The sequence below is a fragment of the Myxocyprinus asiaticus genome, chromosome 26 (genome assembly GCF_019703515.2).
Source record: "Myxocyprinus asiaticus isolate MX2 ecotype Aquarium Trade chromosome 26, UBuf_Myxa_2, whole genome shotgun sequence".
NCBI classification, from domain to species: Eukaryota; Metazoa; Chordata; class Actinopteri; order Cypriniformes; family Catostomidae; genus Myxocyprinus; species Myxocyprinus asiaticus.
Window position 1 is genome coordinate 38,873,557 of NC_059369.1, and position 22,304 is coordinate 38,895,860.

General features: G+C 39.8%; 1 protein-coding gene across 3 annotated transcripts in view; it reads right to left on the minus strand.

Moving 5' to 3' along the window:
* Positions 1-3,863: 3,863 nt before the first annotated feature.
* The window catches only part of LOC127416587 (transcription initiation factor TFIID subunit 4-like), a 128,326-nt gene continuing 109,885 nt past the window's right edge, over positions 3,864-22,304 (minus strand). For all 3 annotated transcript variants that reach the window (XM_051656007.1, XM_051656005.1, XM_051656004.1), the window contains one exon: positions 3,864-5,741. In XM_051656007.1, the coding sequence (XP_051511967.1) occupies positions 5,568-5,741 (174 nt within the window). In that variant the 3' untranslated portion in view covers positions 3,864-5,567. The remainder of the gene's footprint in view (positions 5,742-22,304) is intronic.

The window sequence follows — 22,304 nt, forward strand, 5'->3', positions numbered from 1 at the left end:
GAGCCAATCACCTTCAGATACAGACTTTCCCTGTCAGGCAACTCGAGAACGAGCATGCGCATCAGATGGACCAACTTGAAACAGCGTTTTTTTAACGTGATCTAAGCTAGTTGGAAGCTTGTCGGATGTTACTGCTGATTGAAAATATCTTCTTTGATCATAATCTTGACTAACACTTTTAGAGATTTCTGTCTTCCCCATTCAAGTAGATAGTAGCTGCACTTTTATGCCGCTTGTTTATATTGAAAATAGCAGCCGGGGAGTGTTCCCACAATGACTGCCAAGTGGACTGACTTGCCTGCTGCCTGAAGCACATACTATATGCAAGATAAGCTTAATTTCTTTGCATCAGTAACTATATGATAAATTCAGGTGACTCAAAAAGTGTCCCAATTTAACTGAATTCACCCTACCTATAACATTAATACAGCTGTAAAATATAAGTCTATATAAGTCTAGAAGAGACCTTTCAGACAATATATGTCACCCCTGCTAAAAATCCAGCATTGCTGGTCCCCCAGCATGGCATGCTGGTGTGCTGGTAACCCTACCAGGCTTTTTAATTAGCTTAACCAGCTTCACCTAAAATACCATGCTGGTCAACCAACTTCACCAGCTGGGTTTTGCTGGTAAAAAGCATGGCTATGCTGGTCCACCAGCTAGACCAGCACCAAACCAGCACTAACCAGCGTTAACCATCTTAGACCAGCATGGGAACTGCATGCTGGTTAAGCTGGATTTTTTAGCAGGGACCGGTCCTACTTGACCTGCCCTGAGCAGTATTCAAACCAGTGATCCCCGGCATGGGAGTTGGACGCGGTAGCAAGGAGGCTAGAAAAGCCATGGCCTCTAGCCTTGGTCGCTAGAGTGTCTCTTAAGGCCAGGAGAGTGAGGTTTACACACTGCACAGCTATTGCATACCAGATGGCTACCGTTATATATACAGTTCTTTAATTACATGTTTAACTGCAAAAACATGCAGAAAACTTGAATAATGTGAATGTGATGACACGGTCAGCTAACAGCTAAACCGTTTTCCTATCTTCAAAATGCTGCTATTTCATTAGTAGAAGACATAGAGGGTGCTTCGTTTGGCAACCTAATGTAACACAATCCAACATCTAACTGTGGGCTAATTCTGCATCTCGTTTCAGTAAGTTTGGAAAGAGACAGTTTAGTGAACTCATTTGCCTTCTTCTTCGGAAAAGCAAATAACCTCAAAGTCTCTCTAATGGAATAAAAAATAGATCATATGGTCTGAAATAAGAAAACTATATTGAGGACACCACAATATTACATTTCTGGCTTATTTGAAAATATATGAACAGTGTATATGCAACAAAACAAGATTTGTACATTAAAATTAAAAGTAATGAAATGGTGAACGGCACAGTTGTGAACGAAGTATTTAAGTTTAGTAAACAGCTTATTTATTCCTTTACAAAATAGATACAAATACAGAAGTATGTTCACACAAACAGAAATGTTTCAGGATATGTACAGAATTTACCAAAAAATAAGATTAATAAACACAAGGTCTGTAAACAATATATACAAATTATCCATAGATTGAAACATTAAATTCCAGCTGTGCACATACGTAAGTAATACGATATGAAGAGATTTAAAGTCCTAATAATATTTTGGCTAAAAAGCGAAAGTTCTAGAAAGAGCGTCCTGCTGAAAACAGAAACGATAAGAATAACAAAGTTGTCTGAAACAACCGGACAAATACGTTTGTGCTTCTTTCAAATTTGAGTGGCGTTCCATGGAACGTGGGGAATAAAGTGTATTGCCTGAAATGTGGAAAATGTGGACACATATGAAACAAAACATAAATAGCTACCAAAAAAAAAGGTTTCCCTTTGAGAACTTTATGGACACAGACTCACGGTTTGACATCAGAAACACTGTTTCCTATGAAGATACATGCAGATATAAAAAGTAAACAGACTTTAATAATACTAAAAAATAAAAACTTCAATGTGCGTTCATTTCTGGAAATAGTGTGTTATACATTAACACACAAGCTGCAAATCAACAGGATTCATGGTGCATAGAAAAGAGGGCATCTGTTTTTAAATCTGACATCCCGACTGTGATCGGGTCAGAACGCAAAAAGGTCATACAGAATGCGACCTCTCATGACATCATGTAGAGCAAACCCTTGCAAAAACGAAATGCTTACAGATTGGTCCGTAGTGGACTAGAGTTCTTTTTCATAGTGGAGTAACTGAGCTTATAAATAAAATGAGGTACAAATGAAGGACTAAATGAATAATGTAAGATTTTCTTAAGTATCTGTGTTACAATGCAAAGTAACTGATCTAACAAGATAACACTACATGAGCTTAAAAGAATAGTTCACCCAAAAATAAAAATTCTCTCATCGTTTACTCCAGATTCCATTCTCATCGCCATTCCAGATGTGTATGACCTTCTTTCACAAACAATGACTTTCTTTCTATAGGTCCATAAAATGCATGTGAATGGAGGCCAAAAAGTTAAAAGCACATAAAAGTAATCCATGCGACTCCAGTGGTTTAATCCATAACTTCCGAAGCAATTCAACTGATTTAAGATGAGAACAGACCAAAATACAACTTCTTTTCCACTAGAAATCTTGACATCAACAGTGTCCTTGGCGATCATGATTTTAAGCTCGTTTACACTTCCTATAGCACCATCTAGCGCTCTGCGCATGCGTCAAGCACTAGGAAGTGAGTCAAGCTTGAAATTATGATAGTGCCTAGAGACTGCAATGGCAACATGTACGGCGAAAAAGAAGATATATTTTGGTCTATTTCTCACCCAAAACAGATTGGATTGCTTCAGAAGCAATGGATTAAAGCACTGGAGTCGTATGGATTACTTTTATGCTGCCTTTATGTGCTTTTTGGAGCTTCAAAGTTCTGGCCACCATTCACTTGCATTGTATGGACCTACAGAGCTGAGATATTCATCAAAAAATCTTTGTTTGTGAAAGAAAGTCATACACATCTTGGATGACATGAGGGTGAGTAAATGATGAGAGAATTTTCATGTTTGGGGTAACTATCCCTTTAAAGCTAAAATATGTCATTTTTTCAATGTCAAAATCCTTCATATTCAAACTTACTATAAGTAAGCTGTTCATTCAAGCTGATTACTATAAAAAGTGGGACTATCTGACCAATGGCAGATGGTGGGAGTGTTCAAGAAATCTGTTTGAAAACAGTGATTTTTTTAGCAATTCAATTTGGTGACACTTGTGGCACAGAAATGACAGAATTTTAAAAAACAGCAAAAAAAAAAAAAGGGATAGTTCACCCAGAAATGAAAATTCTCAAATCATTTACTCACCCTCATGCCATCCCAGATGTGTATGACTTTCTTTCCTCTGCAGAATACAAATGAAGATTTTTAGAAGAATATTTCAGCTCTGTAGGTTCATACAATGCAAGTGAATGGGTGTCAAAATTTTGACGCTCCAAAAAGCACATAAAGGCATCATAAAAGTAATTCATACGACTCCAGTGTTTTAATCCATGTCTTCTGAAGTGATATGATAGGTGTGGGTGAGAAACAGATCAATATTTATGTCCTTTTTTGCTTAATTCTGCCCAGTAGGGGGTAATATTCATGAAGAATGTGAATCACCAAAAACACAAGAAGAATGTGAAAGTGATCTGTTTCTCACCTACACCTATCATATCACTTCTGAAGATATTTATTTAACCACTGGAGTCATATGGATTACTTTTATGCTGCCTTTATGTGATTTTTGGAGCTTCAAAATTTAGCACCCATTCACTTGCATTGTATGGACCTACAGAGCTGAAATATTCTTCTAAAAATGTTCATTTGAGTTCAGCAGATGAAAGAAAGTCATACACATCTGGGATGGCATGAGGGTGAGTAAATGATGAGAGAATTTTCATTTTTGGGTAAACTATACCTTTAAGTGAACATGAAATCAAAATTGATCCTATGCATTTTCTTAATACATTTTCCTATCTGCGAATGGCATTTCATTTTGTCTTTAATGTTCGGACACGGGAACATCAAACTGAAAGTGGCATGTATTGTGTTTGGGTGTCGTATTGCTCTATCTTGGATTAATGCTGGCCTGTTTTTTTGGGAAAACAGGAGATGAGTGCTTCGCATGGATGCATACAGTATTAAATGTACACAAAACACGATCAAATTTTGAAGCATCGTGATATTCAAATGGTCTTAGGTTTTAAGGAATATTTCATATTGACATGATTTTAAAACACCATTTCTTGTGGAAATCATTGATACATGCTGTTAAAAACACAACTCTTTAAAAAAAAAAAAACTATTTACATTTAAGTCTCGCTAATAAAGATTTTGAAAAGTACTTTCTTAAAAGATTTTTTTAAGTCAATAAATTCAATTTTGTATGGGTTTTTTAAATACTGTGAATTGGTTGTACACTGATGATTACATTTGGGAAAAGTGTTCAGCATAAAGTTTAAAGACCAACTATTATTGAAAGGAACCGTTCACAACAAAATGAATATTCTTGTATTATTTACGCACTCTCGTGTCCTTCGAAACACTGTATGCTGTTGTTTTTACCATGAAACACAACAGTCCTATCAGTCGATTCAATTATTTAATTGAGATTAATCACCAGATTTTTCAAAGCCTAGCACGATTTTTCATATATTTAATTTCCAACCAGTGTTGGAATACATAAAATGTGAAAATAGGTAAATGTGTTAATTGCGACAGAACAATTTACATACGTTAACGCGGTAATTCCAACAGCTCTAAAAATTACATAAACAACTTGAGCGCAATATACTGAGTCTTCTAAGGACATAGGATAGCTTTGTATCCAGGTTCGGATTCAAAAATGGTGTGTACATTTTATTGATGCCAAAACGGCATTGGTTCGCACATTTAGTATAGTATAGTATAGTTTAGCATATCTTAGTATAAGAACCAAATGTGAAAAGCCATTTTGTAATACTTGAATTCACAACAGCATACAGGTTAAGGTTGGGTATTAAAGGTTGCGGTGTGTGGAACGACATGGGATTGAGTAAATGAAAGAATTTTCATTTCTGGGTGAACAATTCCTTTTTAAAAAATTAATAAAAATAATACATTGCTCACTTCAAGCCATTTTGTCCTAAAGATCGTTCAATGTAAGCACTCTGTGTAGAATATACAGCGTCTCCAAATATGAGAAATAGATCTGAGATCCATTCGCACACAAAAAACAAACGTACGTCAACAAAAACAGTTCCTTGGCTCAAAGCCAGAGATTACATAGCTTTAAAATTAGCTATCATAAATACAATTAATGTAATCAATGAATAATGGTGAGGAAAAACAGAAGAAACATGAAGTACATCTTAGCTTCTTTTCTTTCTTTTTTCTCAATGGGTTTTGTTTTGTTTTTTACCAAAAGTAACTATCTGACATCGAAACGTCACAGACACACAGACGATTAATGAGGTTGAAGGCACGTCGCAGGGCTGAGGAGGAAGTCGTTTGCTCGGCTCGTTTGGCTGCTGTTTCCTGTGTAGTGTTGACAGTTTGGTTAGCGTTAGCTACTTAAGAAGAGCGCGGTACAGTAAGAGAGATCGGCTGGTCTCTCTCTCCTGCTCCATGTAGAAGATGAAGTCCCTGAGGTTGATGCGCGTTATTCTCTGGCGGGAATACTGCCGCGACGAGCTGGGAGGGGTGGATGTTCCAGATGGAGATACTGCCGAACTCCCCAACACCTGAGGAGAAACAAAACAGAGCATTACTATGCATGGCACATTAAAATAAGACTAAATAGTTCAGCATTGTATCACATCAGTTTTTAATTAGTTTGAAATCGCAATGTGTCACAATTAAGGCTGTCAATTTATTAAGAAAAAGATCTAATTAATTAACATGATATGCTAATTGCAATTAATCACATATCATTATGAGAAATACCCCAAAATAAAGATCATTTAAGACATTATTGAGGATGAGAAAATCACTGGCCTACAGTTGTTCACAGCAATTCATTTTGCAATTGAGTTTATCTGTCAAAGTTAAACTTAGGGGCTGTTCCCACAGACTGTGTTCTCACATTTCATACGTGACAAAAAAACAACAAAACACTATTAAAGTGATGCAATCCAAATATGTCAGGCCAAGTCTGAATATGCAGAAGTGTGCATGACATTTGAGAGCATTGTGAAGGGAATTTTTCATTTGTATTTTTTTAATAATGACTTAAAATTGGATCTGTTCCTCAAAAGACATTGTATGGCTACAGAAGACGTGGAAGATAGTGTATGAGTAATATGGACGACTTTTATGATACTTTATGGTGTTTATTTATTTTTGTCCTATTCTGTCCAAACTGAAGTCTCCTTTTGTATTTCATGGAAAACAAAGTCATTTGTACTTGAATTCCATTCATCTGATGCTTTCAAGTATAAACTGATGTTCAATTCAAATAAACATACAGATTCTTACACAGTTGTGTCAAACTTTTATCATTCTTGAATAAAAAATCAAATAAAAAATCGGATGGTAGAATCCACAAACGCAAACAACCGACCAACAGAAAGCAAAATAAGACCGGATACAAAGTCTTACTCTCTCCAACAGACATTATATAATTATATTGATTGCGTTCGGGAAACACAACACAGCGACACATGGGAGTCATAATAGAAACCATGTGAATGCAGACACGGGGTTTGGACTGAAGTTTAACTCTAGCTGTAATCATTCATACGCCGTAGCTACTCTCAAAAATACATGGTGGCTGCTTTCGTCTGGTCTTTCCAGAGGCATGAGTGAATTTGACAGGTGGAGTGTGCTAAGGTGGGGTGAATTTAGGACAGGCAGGACGTCCTCGGGGCGAGGTCCTCAGAGAAGACCTGCCTCATCAGACCAATCAGACTTGACCTCGTGAAATGCGGGCCTGCCTTCTGCCATGCCAATTACTGCCAACCATAACACAGACCAATCAAATGCATCCATCTACCTGGACATAGAGACAGGCTGGCCTCTGGCATGTGTGTGTATTCAAGAATATGCTCATGTGTGTGAGCTTTAGAGATGGAGTGAGAGGAAAGAATGCAAAGAAGAGACAAAGCAAGAGAAATGCGAGTGAAAGAGATGGCCCGTTCGTTTACAAATGAATGGGGGAAATTGTAACGGTCAATCTGCCACTAATTGTCTCGCTGTAAGCCAGGTTCACGCTGTACGAATTTGGCAACACTTTTTCCCCAGACTTTTACCCAAAAACTCTACACATATGTGTAGTCTGACAAGCAACAATCGTAAAGGATTGTACAGTGTGCACCTGGCTGTACAGTTAAAAGAGCCAATTGGCTTTTTCACTGAGGTATTGCAACTCTCTATACGGTGGCTGTAGGAATGGACATCCTACCTTACAGTTAGAAGAGCTAATTAGCTATTTGTTTACTCTAAATCTAGCTAAATAAGCACAATTTATGATACTGATGTTGAGATTTTATTTATTTGATTTGAAATATGTCATTACTAGGGGTGTGTCATGTTTATGTGTTTAGTTCTTCTTTTCATGTCTTTTATTTTCAAGTTTAGTTCCTGTTCCTGTCATGTCATGTGATTTCCTGTTCCCTCATTTGATCTTGTCATGTGTTTCCCCTGTTCATGTGTCTTGTTTTCATTGGTTCATTGTTTGATTACTTCGTTATTAGTCTTGTCTTTTCACTGGTTTAAGTTCATTTAGTCTTGTTATCTTGTTTATAGTTTAGTCTTGTGATTGGTTGTCTTGTTTACCTGTTACCCATGTCCTTTTATTTAAGCCCTCATGTTTGCCATTGTCTAGTGTCAGGTATTGTTTATGTAACTTAGTCAAGTCAAGTCAAGTCAAGTCAAGTCAAGTCGAGTCGTTTATGTTTTGTTCACATTAGTAGTCAGGGTTTTTGGATCTCACGTTTGGAAATAAACTGCACTTGGGTTCAACACTTCACCATCGTCTCTTCGTCTGCCTGTTTCCAGCATCATTACAGAATACCTGACCGCCCATAATGAACCCAGTAGTTCAGCTCCTTCGTCTACACCAGGGGAGTCGTCCCCTGGAGGAGTATGTGGAGGAATTCTGCGCTCTGGCCTGCAGGGTGGATTTTAATGAGGTGGCCCTCAAGGACTGTTTCCGTTTCAGGCTTAATGAGTGGATTTCCTCTTTGATGCCTGACGGTTGGTGTGCCGACGGCCTTGCTCGGTATATCGACCTTGCCCTACTGATGGGTGGTTCACCATTCATCATAGGGGAGACGGCCAACAAGCCAATGGCCATGCCCACCACGGCCAACGAGTCAACGCCCATGCCTGCCATGGCCAGCGAGCTGGAAGCCTCGTCCGTCCAAGAGCCAGCGTTGCCAGCCTCGTCCATCCCAGAGCCTGCGTTGCCAACTTTGGCCTCCCGGAGGAGGAGAAAGGCTTCCGTTTCCAAGTCTCAGCCCAAGTACACGACCACGGAGGTCGTTCCCGAGTCTCTGTCTATGCCCACGACCCCAGAGGTCGTTCACGAGTCTCAGTCCATGCCCACGACCATAGAGGTCGCTCCCAAGACTCTGCTCATGTTCACGACCACGGAGGTCTTTTCCCAGTCATCCAGTACTCTTAGTCTCGAGCCTACTACAGCTCTGCATTCTACGGCTTCGCTCCTCGAGCCTACCATGGCTCCCCCTGCCACGGTTTCATCCCTTGAGCCTCCCATGGCTCCACCTTCCACGACTGTGCTCCACGTCATGGCCGCCAAGCCGGAGTTCCACGTCATGGCCGCCGCGCCAGAGTCAGCCTGCTCCAGGCCACGTCACGGCCGCCACGCCAGAGTCCGCCTGCTCCAGGCCACGTCACGGCCGCCGCGCCAGAGTCCACCCGCTCCAGGCCACGTCACGGCCGCCGCGCCAGGGTCCGCCTGCTCCAGGCCACGTCACGGCCGCCGCGCCAGAGTCCGCCTGCTCCAGGCCACGTCACGGCCGCCGCGCCAGAGTCCGCCTGCTCCAGGCCACGTCATGGCCGCCGCGCCAGAGTTCGCCTGCTCCAGACCACGTCACGGCCACCGCGCCAGAGTCCGTCTGCTCCAGGCCACGTCACGGCCGCCGCGCCAGAGTCAGCCTGCTCCAGGCCCCGTCACAGCCAAACCTCAGTCTGCTCCATGCCACGTCACAAGTAAGCCTCTGCTCCACGGTCCAGGCCCGCCTCCGCTCCACCGGGGACCTCTATCCCTGCGGCTCCGCCTTGGTCCTCATCCCCATCATCTCCGCCTCTCAGGACCCCACTTTCCATTGGCTTTGCCCTGTTCCCATGCCCTGTTTTGCCAGGCCACGCCCTGTCTCGACAGGCCACATCTCAAGGATAAATATTAATTCATTAATTCTAATCATTCAGAGCACAGAAGACATAAAGCCGTTCAAGTCTCTCTCTTTAACGTGTGCTCATTTACAGATGCTCTTTACAGAAATGCCGGTTTTCTTAAAGGTGCACTGAGTAATTTTAAGGATGTCGAAGTGGCTTTCATTGATGTACACTGACACCTACTGGCCTGGATGCTGCATCATTCTAACACAGTAGTTTCAGTTACCAATGCCATTGTAGAAATTCACTATGCTCAGTAAACCAGGATTAATTTAATCCATGAATGAAAGTGTCCAATAACAGGGCAGTTACTGATATTAAGCGAGTAGTATTCGACTGGTCATGTGATTCTAACATGGCTGCCCCCATGAGGCACCCCTGCTGCATGCAGAACAAAAGAGCGTCCATTATACAAAGGGGTCTCAGTTTGTTACTAGCAGGCAGCACATGCCCTAATCCCACCACCACCCTAATCCTAACCATATGGATTCTGTAAAAGGCTGAGGAGCCTGCCAGGAACAAAATATGGCACCTTCCTCTCATCATGTAAAAGAGCTTTTATAAGGTTACTATTATGAATGAACTATCTCATATGAGTGATCATGATTTTATACATATGTTTCAAAATTACTAATTTATTTTAGGAGTAAAACATTATAAATAAGGAAAAAAATGACTGAGTGCACCTTTAAAGAGACAGTACTGGTTTTAGCACGTCTTCAACAAATCAATGTGAATACTTGTAAATAGTACAAGTGATGCAGTTAAATGATTGATTAAATGAAATTGTAACAAAAATAATATGTGAAATATTATATGATTATATCATATTATATATCAGTCGATTATATCAATCGATTTCAATTCACAATCTTGACCAACGGCAATTTACGCATAGCGACAATTGCATTCTACAACCAAATTAAAAAAAGTAGATAATGACAACGAATTTTCAGTCAACATGAAACAAAGTTTGCAACCCATTTTATTTCCACAATGTATTTCCACGTGAAAAACGTTAGGTGGTATTTTATCCATCAGGAATTGATTTGATCATGAAAAATGGACGCGACATGCGAGAACGCTAAAGGTGCTTTCACATGACTCATGGTGCACTTCCATCAAGTGCTGCGACGCCGCACTCACAGTTCAAACAATTTCAATTTTGACCCCATTGCCACTGACTTTTTGACATGGAAGCTAATGATTACTGGGAAATTTGCATATATGCAAAGTTTGTCTTTTGCAGTGGCAGGTCCAACTTAACATTGTAGTGATTTGCACACACGTTTTTACCTTACTAATGATGTCACTTAGATTACAAAGCAACAAGAAATATTTTTTAATTGTATGAAGAGATATTGAATGTCTCTTTTTTTATTAATAAATATTTACCTGATTGTTTCTGAGCATCCAGAGTCCTCAGTTCTATAATTTAAATTCACCAAGAACACCCTAAGACCTTAACGTAAACTAGTCTCGTTATTACTTTTTGCAATGAAGGTATCAAAGCAATTACCAGGAATTTTTCTCTTCAAAGTCTAATTACAGGTTTTTAATCTTCACTGTGCACACCCTCTGTTATTTAAAAATGAGGCTGTCATCACTCCTGCAACTCTGTAGTGTATATGTGGTCTGTGTGCAGCGGGTGATGAGTTGTTGTCTTGTAGTGTATACATTGCCTAGGGAGCTCATTTTGGCCTCAGTGCCTCCAGGTCCACCGAAAGGCAGAGTAAGTGATCCAAATGCACGCAGAAAGGTCACTCCTCCACCAGCACTCTCAGATCTCCGACCACTGTAAGAGTCCTACAACCAATGCCAACAACCCAAACACAAACCTGTTGTCATCTGTTTCCATGGAGATTCATGCAACTCACATTAAGAAGGATGTAAAAACACACACACACAGGCAGCTCAGCTGGTCTTGAGTTGCTCTTCAGGAAGCAAAATACATTGAATTACTGCTAATTACATTTGCCATGATGCAAATTTGTTAAATTATAAGGTCAATGCAGAGTTTAAAGGAATAGTTCAAACAAAAAATGAAAATTCTGTCTGTTTACGCACGTCATCATGTCAATTTAAACCGGTATGACTTTCCTTCTTTCATATGGCTCATTTGTGTGGCTTTAGAAGTCGTATGGACCACTTTTATTTTTATAATGCTTTATTTTGTCATTTTGGACAGCCCCAGTCAACATTTACTTTCATTACATGGCAAAGAGTGGCCATGATATTCTTTAAAAATGCACCTTCTGGGTGGGCCTGGGTAGCTCAGTGAGTATTGACGCTGACTACCACCCCTGGAATCGCAAGTTTGAATCCAGGGCGTGCTGAGTGACTCCAGCCAGGTCTCCTAAGCAACCAAATTGGTCCGGTTGCTAGGGAGGGTAGAGTCACATGGAGTAACCTCCTCGTGGTCGCTATAATGTGTGGTTCTCACTCTCTGCGGGGCGCGTGGTGAGTTGTGCGTGGATGCAGCGGGGAATAGCGTGGGCCTCCACACGCGCTACGTCTCCGCGGTAATGCGCTCAACAAGCCATGTGATAAGATGCACGGACTGACGGTCTCGGACGCGGAGGCAACTGAGATTCGTCCTCTGCCACCCGAATTGAGGTTAGTCACTACGCCACCACGAGGACTTAGAGCGCATTGGGAATTGGGCATTCCAAATTGGGGAGAAAATTTTTTTTCACCTTTTGTGTTCCACTTAGGGCTGTCACGATTATGAAGTTTGGCTGACGATTAATTGTCAAACAAATAATTACGATTTATGACAATTAATTGTCTGTTATAGGGCTATGAAGATTGTTTCTTTATGGCTTTCATGATTAATTGTCAACTAAATTGTCACATATCTTATGGTGTGCTTTTTTTCTGCATGTGTGCTTCATACACCTTTAGAAGTCATTTTTACGTATTTAACTTGAAATATACAGTATAAATCAAATAATAAAATAAGGATATGTGATTTCCTTTAAAGGCTTTAAAACTTGAATAACATGAAAAATAATGTTTTAAATATCAAACTATTTCTAAATACTTAAAAATAAATCTCTTTTTTGGTCACCTTTAGTTTTTGGTCATTTTTACATTTACACCGTTGTTTTTTTAACTCATATTTTACATTATATATTTTATAAAAAAATACATATTTTTATAAATTTTTTTATATTTATATTATAATTGGTTATATTATGCAATAGTAAAATATTTCTGTCCTAATTTCTTCACATTCACATGTTATTTTAATGCTATGATTAAACCCACAAGCCCTTATTTGTCATCTAGCAAAACCTTTGATATTTAGTTTCATAATTTTATCACTCCATAGAAATACTGTAGCGTATACTTGCTCCTCTTTGTCTCTGCGTGTCATTAACACAGCGTGTATTAACCAGGAACATTTGCCATTACACGATCATTTAAAGTGAAACCGGTGCGCTTTGCGTTCACTATCAAAGTTTATACTTGTTAATTTATATTTTCACAGGAGTTTGGCGCAAGCCTCTGCTGACAGCGTGCGCATTATGGTCAAGGTTTCACGTGCTCTTCCGGACAGGAGCTGGTTGACGGCCGCGGTGCGGCTCAGTGAGTTCAACTGAATGACACACAAAAAAAACCCGTTCATGACATTTATACAGTTTATTTGCTTATTTGCTCTATTTAGGCATTAAAATGTGATTGGAATTAGAATGCCCAATAATTGCGGTTATCTCAAATAACCGCGGATAGATCAAATAACCGCAATCAGACGGTTATTTAATAATTGCTACAGGCCTAGTTCCATTTAAGAAAGAAAGCCAGACAGGTTTGAAACAACTTGAGGGTGAGTAAAAAATGCAATTGCTTTATGGGAAAAATCCGGGAGGCAAAAAACAGCATCTGTCATTTTATCAGCATCGTGCCCTCGCAGACGTAATGTCATATGACATATCCATAATTGTCATCCATATGACAATTCTGACTGCATGCACGTGTTTGGAGCAAAAACAGAGAGAGAAAGGACCCTTACAGCATGTTGACGTTCTGGAAGTGTCCAAGGAGGGGCCAATGACAATATGCTAGCGCCGGCCGTACACACAATCACATGGATATATGTGTCTTCTCACCATAAGACTGGGAGAACATGTGAGGTGAGAGTGACCAGTACAGAGTATATGACTGTAAATCAGACCTAATTTATACGTAATGTGTACACACGCATGTGTATGGGGTCAGATACTGTGTGTTCAACTGACTCGATACGCCGCTGCGGTGGGCTTAGCCTATGCTTTTGGCTCATAATGGTCTACAGCAGCAGTCACCAATTAGCAGACCGCGGACCGGATCAGAGTTTGTGCTAGAAAAAAAATGTTATCCGTCATTTTGACAGGCTGAGTTGTAAGATTTCCATCATGGTCTATTTTTATCCATCAGAACCTACTACATTCAGAGATGTAGCATCCATTATAATGGCATGTACATGACAGTGGATAGGCTTAAATGATTTTTTTTGTCTCCCCAAGCGTGAGTTAGCAGAAACAATGTGCCGCCTTTTTTGCACTTTCATTTTAGTGTCATACTTTGCTCTTTATTATAATAAAATATAACACTAATCATGCAGTAACACACTAATGTAATGATTGATGTATACAGTCATTAATTCAGAGTCGCTGTCCTCGAAATCCGAACACAGTTGGTCAAAAGATACACACATTGCAGGTGTTAATGGTGATGACGCCTCTAAATACACATCTTAATACCAGGCAATAAATGGGCTGCACACACACACAGCGGGAGTGTGCGTGAAAGAGATAGTGAAGTCAAAACTTATGCTCTAGGTTAAAACTATCTTCTTTTTTATCTGTCAAAATGATGGACAGCATTTGGAATATCCCATCAATGTTTCAAAAAATCGGTAAATGACAGAGAATTTTCGGCTAACACAACCCTAGTCCGGACCCCAGATTAGTTCCATCCAGACCGCAAGACATCATGACATCGGGTGCCCCATCTCATCGTTTCTACACTTTAGTTTAGCAGCATGACAAAACAACGGAGCTGTGTACACCGCACGCGTTCCGGGCCATAGATAGCACTGATCTTTCTGCACTATATCCTTTAATGTTTTTCTCTAGCACCGAACACACTTCATTAATGCCCTTTCGTGCTCCGCACACGACCCGCGATATGAGGCGCCACATTGTAAAGCTGCAGACGCGATTATTTTAACGACAGTAGACCGTAACAGAGAAATACAGTGAGCAGCAATATATATGGATACCGGCATATTTTCGCTAAAACACACTGTGCACTTTTGATTTTCAACGAAGATGAAGCAAAGTGAAACAATCTTTATGGGTCTGACATGACGCAGACGGTTCAGCTAAGCAAGGTTTGTGACAGGACAATTTATCATGGTTCCATAGTGCCTTTAGACTAGAAAAAAAAAATTTCCGTCTAAAATTAGCTTTATTAATCAACATGTTTCAAGTCTATTGATAATAAACAAAGAGATTTTTGTTTACATTTTGTGGAAATTAATCAGAGTCAGAGTTAGCATCATCTCTAGCATGGATGGCAAGAAAGACAACCAAAAATTTGAAATGACTATTTCTCTGCTTATGATGAAAAACATTTCCATTATTTGATAGTCAGACCATTTATACTTAACTACAGCAAACAGTATTTGTAAACTGCACTATTCTAATGTACATTGTTTGTTTGTTTTTGGTAGATTAGCATTTTAAGGAAAATATAAAAATGGTTCATTAAGACTTTTACATTACCTACATTTTCTCTCAAGGGCTTACCCTTTAACCCCCATAAAGTGTATGTCTGTATGAAAAATGTATGACTCATCTTTCCTCAGTCACAAGGCCTTCTCTCTCTCTCTCTCTGTATATATACATATACACATACACTGATCAGCCACAACATTAAAACCACTGACAGGTGAAGTGAATAGCATTTATTATCTCACTACAATGGAACCTGTCAAGGGGTGGGATATATTAGGCAGCAAGTGAACAGTCAGTTCTTGATTTTCATGTGTCGGAAGCAGGAAAAATGGGCAAGCGTAAGGATCTGAGTGACTTTGACCATTGCAAATTGTGATAGCTAGATGACTGGGTCAGAGCATCTCCAAAACAGCAGGTCTTGTGCGGTGTTCCCGGTATGCAGTGGTTAGTACCTACCAAGGAAGGACAACCGGTGAACCGGCAACAGGGTCATGGGCGCCCAAGGCTCATTGATGTGCATGGGGAGCGAAGGCTAGCCCATCTGGACCGATCCCACAGAAGAGCTACTGTTGCACAAATTGCTGAAAACGTAATGCTGGCCATGAATGAAAGGTGTCACAACTCACAGTGCATCGCTGCTTACTGTGTATGGGGCTGCGTAGTTGCAGACCGGTTAGAGTGCGTATGCTGACCCCTCTCCACCATAGAAAGCGCCTACAATGGGCACGTGACCGTCAGAACTGGACTGTGGAGCAATGGAAGAAGGTGGCCTGGTCTGATGAATCACGTTTTCGTTTAGATCATGTGGATGGCCAGGTGTGTGTGCGTTGTTTACCTGGGGAAGAGATGGCAACAGGATGCACTATGGGAAGAAGGCAGGCCGGCAGAGGCAGTGTGATGCTCTGGGCAATGTTCTGCTGGGAAACCTTGGGTCCTGGCATTCATGTGGATGTTACTTTGACACATACCACTTAGCTAAAGATTGTTGCACACCACACACCACCTAGCTAAAGATTGTTTCAGACAACATACCACCTAGCAAAAGATTGTTGCAGACCACGTACACCCCTTCATGGCAACGGTATTCCCTGATGGCAGTGGCCTCCTTCAGCAGGATAATGCACCCTGCCACACTGCAAAAATTGTTCAGGAATGGTTTGAAGAATATGACAAAGAGTTCAAGGTGTTGACTTGGCCTCCAAATTCCCCAGATCTCAATCCGATTGAGCATCTATGGGTTGTGCTGGACCAACAAGTCCGATCCATGGAGGCCCCACCTCTCAACTTACAGGACTTAAGGATCTGCTGCTAATGTCTTGATGCCTGATACACAGGACACCTTCAAAGGTCTCGTGGAGTCCATGCCTCGATGGGTCAGAGCTGTTTTGGCGGCACGAGGGGGACCTACACTATATTAGGCAAGTGGTTTTAATGTTGTGGCTGATCGGTGTGTGTATATATATATATGTACATATATATACTGCTGAAAAACTTAATGCTGGCCATGAATGAAAGGTGTCAGAACTCAAAGTGCATCGCTGCTTACCGCGTATGGGGCTGCGTAGTCGCAGACCGGTTAGAGTGCGTATGCTGACCCCTCTCCGCCATTGAAAGCACCTCCTCTGTGGGCATTTCACCCAGAACTGGAGCTCCCACTTTCAAAAACACTTCCCGCTTCAGCCACTGGGGGCAGTGCTTCGAATTTTGGAAACCACAGGCCAACGTTAGCTCAAGAAAAGTCAACCTACTGTTTCCAAATTCACTGTAGGATCACATATTCTGCCATTTTACTTTTGTGTGAACGTGAATAAAAGTCGTTGTTGTTGCAAGTGTTTATTTCACCAGGAAACTGCTGCTTACAACGTGCCATGTAAAAACATTTAGCAAAAATCCAGGTATGGTAACGTGATTTTATGAGAACAGGTTGGTTGACTGCTCACATAAATACAGACCATTTAAAATGTACATTCTTTTTCTTTCAGCAAAATGGACCAAAAATATTGATTACTCATCTTGCATTTAGGGGCGTATCCCAATAGTTGCCCAATCAAATGCTCTCTAGAATGAGAATGTTCCCTTAATACCTGCTAATCAAAAATACTGATTAAGATAATATTTTTTTGCAGTGATTTCGAGCCCCACCATTGGTCTCTTCTTCTTGTTGTGTGCTAGTCACATTAATATTTTACGTTGTCATTTTATTATTTGTACATAGACTGTAACTAGTTCATCTTGTGCCATAGACTGTAACTAGTTCATCTTGTGCCAAAGTCTCACTATACCTTTATATGTTGCTCAGGGATGGAACAAGATTAGCTCCCACTTTGCTAAATTTACTTTCGGTTAATAATGTATGTTTTCCGCCCCGCTATCTCTCTTTCTCTCTCTGTCTTGGACTTCCTAATTGTTTGATGGTTGGCGGAGAGCTGAAAGGTAGCTTGTTGAATTTGCATTCGGTCCATCTGCAGCGGGTTTCTGCTGATCAGCGTCTTTGAAAACATTTTTGAGTGGCGTGAGGCGAGAGCCCTTGATGTTGGAGCTAATATTGGACTTGGCTGCGGCTTTACCTCAGGGCTCCAGGTTAATGGTCCACTTTGCCAGGGACACACACACAGACATTACCAAAACTGCTATCTCAGCAAACACCAAGAGACGAATGAAAGAGGCTGTAGATGAACTGATGGAATCAGAGACACTGGGCTGAGTTACCTTTAAAGTATGTAAAAAAAGTGATGGAATGAAATCGTTGACTGTAGGACAAAGTGGGCATTTATGTTGTGGTCAGCCGATATGAGTTTTTCAATGGCCGATAACTAGAGAACGAGGTGGCTGATGCTTATACTGAATTTATAATTTAATATTTTTTAATGATTATTTTAATTAGATTTTGTTTTTTATAGTTTAAAATGATAAAAAATATATATATATATAGTGCTTGTGACAACTTTCCCATGTGATGTCTAGCCACAGTCTCCCTTATTTCTATATTAACAACTCCTCTGTCTTACAGAAAGGCATTGTAATCTAAAAGTGTTCCAAAGGAATTTTCCTAATTGGGAAAAGCACAAATGAACACAGTCAAACCCAATGGCAGCTTGGAGTCTTCAGGCTCTGTTTGAGAATGACTTCAGACATTAAGATGACTTCTGCTTTTCCATTAGAACTTCACCACTCTCTGAGTTTGGGAGAGGCCCTCCCATCATGTCAGAGTGACGGAGACTGAGCCAAGGCTCAAAGCTTTCCCAAATGTCTACCTCCATGTTGCCCCGGCTCGCCCACCTCCCCTCTCCCCATGCTCAGAGCGCTCGCACCAGTCTTGCCCCGGGGCCGACAGCCCTCTCTCTCTCTCTGCGCTCCACCTCCACCTCCAACGCCAGCAACCACCATTAATTAAGACCAGAAATTCCCTCTCGTTTTTCCTCTCCTCCTCCACCAGCAGAAAGGCTGATGAGGACATTTTGAAAGAGTTAGCAGATGTCGAGTGATTAGCCCGAGGCTTTTTCGACATCGCCCGAGTGATGTATTTGATGTGGAGTTTATTCAGCTGCAATAAACGTATAAAGAATTACAATAATAATTCACAGATGTATATTGCGCGGATTATACACAGAGCCCTCGCTTTGAACCACGCAACGGCAGCCAAGATTAACAAAGCCAGGAGAAAAGGATGAGGATGGCTTTGTTTTTCGGCTTTCTGCTAATCAAAGGGTCAGGGTCGCTCGAAAAAGCTGTACCCTTTTTAACTTGCGGTTTACGCGCCTTGATAATATTCTGTTGTAGTGTTTGGCAGGATGAAGTCTGTGTGATTTGTGTTTTTTGTGTTTTGGTCTCTGATAAGATTTGTAAAAGTGTTATTGGGGTAAACTATGAAAATGCAAGTTCACGCACTTAAAAAAAAAAAAAAAGTACAGTACCACATGATAATAACCAGTAATTAAAGGTTAATTCTGTCATTTCTGTCACTAGCTTCAATAAATGGAATTGCAAAAATATTGACTGTTTTTAAAAAAAAATTTACCACTGGTCAGCGAAAAGACAGTTTCCACCACAATAACTGGTGATAGTAAAGCATTATCATATTATGTGCTGGTGGTAATCACAGCCGTGTTGATAGATGGACAATACAGCAGGATTGCGAGTGTGATATTGCTTTTACACAACAGTTAAACGGACAAGTAGGGTCCCACCCTTTTCTAGGCACAATTTTCCAGGACATTTTATGTGCTACAAGGTTGTAATATTTGTGGTTATTTGAGGATAATTTTTTTCAAATTCCGTATTCGACAGTTTAATCAGATTTCATCATTAGAGAGGTGTCTAATAAAATACATTTGTTTAAACTTTAATCAAATGAAAATAGAGTTATTTCATTTATTCAATTTTTCAGCATAACATTGCATTATTTTTGTCAAATGAAGTACTTTTCTACAAAATCCTCACAGCACAATTCGAAAAGAGCTGCACAACAGAACATCACAGATGTGAGATATTGTTTTAATTCATTATTATTTTTTAATTGCATTAAACATGATATTTTACCCCTTTAAACTGAGCTTTTATTTGGCCATTTCTGTGTTCTTTTGATGGTAATTTCTCACCTCCAGTTAAGCAGTTTGCTACATGGCCCAGTGTGATTATTAAACCCCAAAAAGCTTTGATTTCATATATATAGTATAGTCTGTATGTGCTGCATGCTTCAGAGTGCTCTGCTCACTGTCATCGACTACACACATACCCAAAGCATGCGTGATGCTCATGATAAGGTGTTTTCAGAGCACAATCTGCCGGCTTCACACATTGATTTTGAAGCACGCAGCACATGCAGAGTATATATTTATTAATTAAATCACTGCCTTTTGTGGTTTAATAATCACATTTGGACATTTTGAGAATCCAACTTGATTTATTGTGCATTAAAACATATATTTTTGTCCCAGATATGTCACATTCCGTGACATTACGCATTTTATCGCTAATGCAATTTTTATGACTGTATTCAGTGATTCCATTTATGTTGTCTGCATTTTTTTCCAACAAAAACTGTCCAGGACAAATATAAATTTTCCAGGACATTTAAGTATTTTTCTAATTTTCCATGACTTTTCCATGACTGGAAAACTGCATTGCAAAATTACCAGGATATCCAGAACGCATGGGAGCCCTGCAAACAAATAAGTAGGGGAAAATTAAGGACTGTCCCTTGTGTGTGGATCTGCCGTTGCTGGTTTGAAAGATGCACCCAGTCTTATTCTTGAATATTTCATGGAGAACTCACATTTTGACAGCGACACAAAGTTACGTCTTCTCCAAACTCGGGTATCAGGTGGGCACCTTGAGCATATGTGATTACATTGTCGCGACTCTCAGCTGTGATAGGCAGTAATTCTGAAGCTGTTAGTATAGTAGTAATCCAAGCGATCATGGAGTGAGAGACAATGCCGAATGACTTCAAAGAAACTTGCGCACTGACCGACAACTCAGTTTGTCATCGTCGGTTTAATATCCTTCTTTGCACACACAAGACAGTATTTTGTCACCACCTGCTGGCTCAAATCTTTATTGTCACAGGGAAGTTCTGATATTCATATCTAGCTGCTCTTACACACATCTGTACTGCTCTTACACTTTACTGTTTGTATCACTCCATTTGTGTTTGTGGTGTTCCAAACTAAAGCGTCCCAGTGCTAATGGTCAAAGCTATCAGCGCTCCTGGAACGCCTCTCGTCCAATCAGATTCGAGGACTGGAATTACCAGTTGTATAAAAAAATATTCTATAAAGAGTGCATTTAATACCCAATCAACACTACAAGCAAGCAGCGAGACGCAACACAATGCAAAGCTACATCGCTACCATTACAATCAATGAAACTGTCTACAATGCAACACGATATCGATGATTAGGTTATGATTAGGTTTTTAGATTATGGTGATTAAAGATTAATTCATGTAATTTTTTCTATTAAAATACTTTCTCTTATTGCACTTTAATAGTCAGGTGCAATTAAAAACATGCCATTTATTGCTTGATTTTCTTCGATTTGAGCATCCTGACGAGCCCACCATAGCAAAATTGGCTCAACCAATTGCTTGAGTTTGGTGTGGGATGACCTGTTTGTCCAACTGATAGAAGACGGGGGGAGTGTCACGGAAACCTGTTTGAGAACAAAAAAGGGCATTTTTAAAACCTTGTATTAATTGATAGACTACATGGAATTGTACTTTATACAAATATTCATTACCGGTGTAATATGTTTACAAAGTAATAGTAACTGTAATCGAATTGCTTTTAAAGTTAAAAAAAGTAGCGTAACATTTTAAATTCCTATTTTTTTTTTTTTTTAAGATAGTTTATGTCTAAAACATTTAAAATATAAATTAATTTGTTCATGCGAACATCTGTTTACATTTCTGTGACAGATGAAGGGTGTTCGACAATGAACAAGAAATATAGACATTATTTTGAATTCGTTGAGCGTAAAAACAACAAAAAGTTTGTGAAGTGTTTTAGAAAGTAATTTAAAAGTAAAGTAATTAGTTATGTGATTACTTTTCAATGAAGTAATCAGTAAAGTGATTTCAGAGAATTTTAGTTAAGTAATTAGGCATTTGTAGTGGATTTTTCATGTAACTATTTTTCACACTGCAGTAACATTTCAAATAAGTTGGTAAAGACAAAAAAGGGATTAAAGTTAAGAAAAACATAAATAAAATGACAACTAGTCCTGTCTTCAAAGAGTGACTTTGATTAAAAGAACATAGATATGTTATGCACCAACTACAGGTGCCCAGGTTCAGGTCATAGCATACATTTCTTCAAAAGGCAAGAGGTGGGGTACCACTAAAATAGGTGTGCTTAAATTTGGAAGTGCTGGATCCAGCTCGTTACGGCACAGATATAGCCTGGTATTATCACTGTGATATATACCACGGTATTTAGATGGTTATTCAAGGTACTTGAAAGAACAGCATGGTATATCTATGATAGTAGTGCCCAAAAAGGTAATACTGTACACAATGGCACTTCTAAGTGCTGGCCAACATGCTGTATGTTTCATTAACAATAAGGAAATAGCTGTAAAATCATAAAGAGCATGTCGCCTCATTTCTGTTGCAGTATAAGATATCATGTAGCCTAAAAAAAGGAAAAGAGAAACACAGGGAAAGAGAGAGTTGGGCTAGTCTGAAATTGATGAAAAATGGCAGAATTATGTTCAAAACAAACA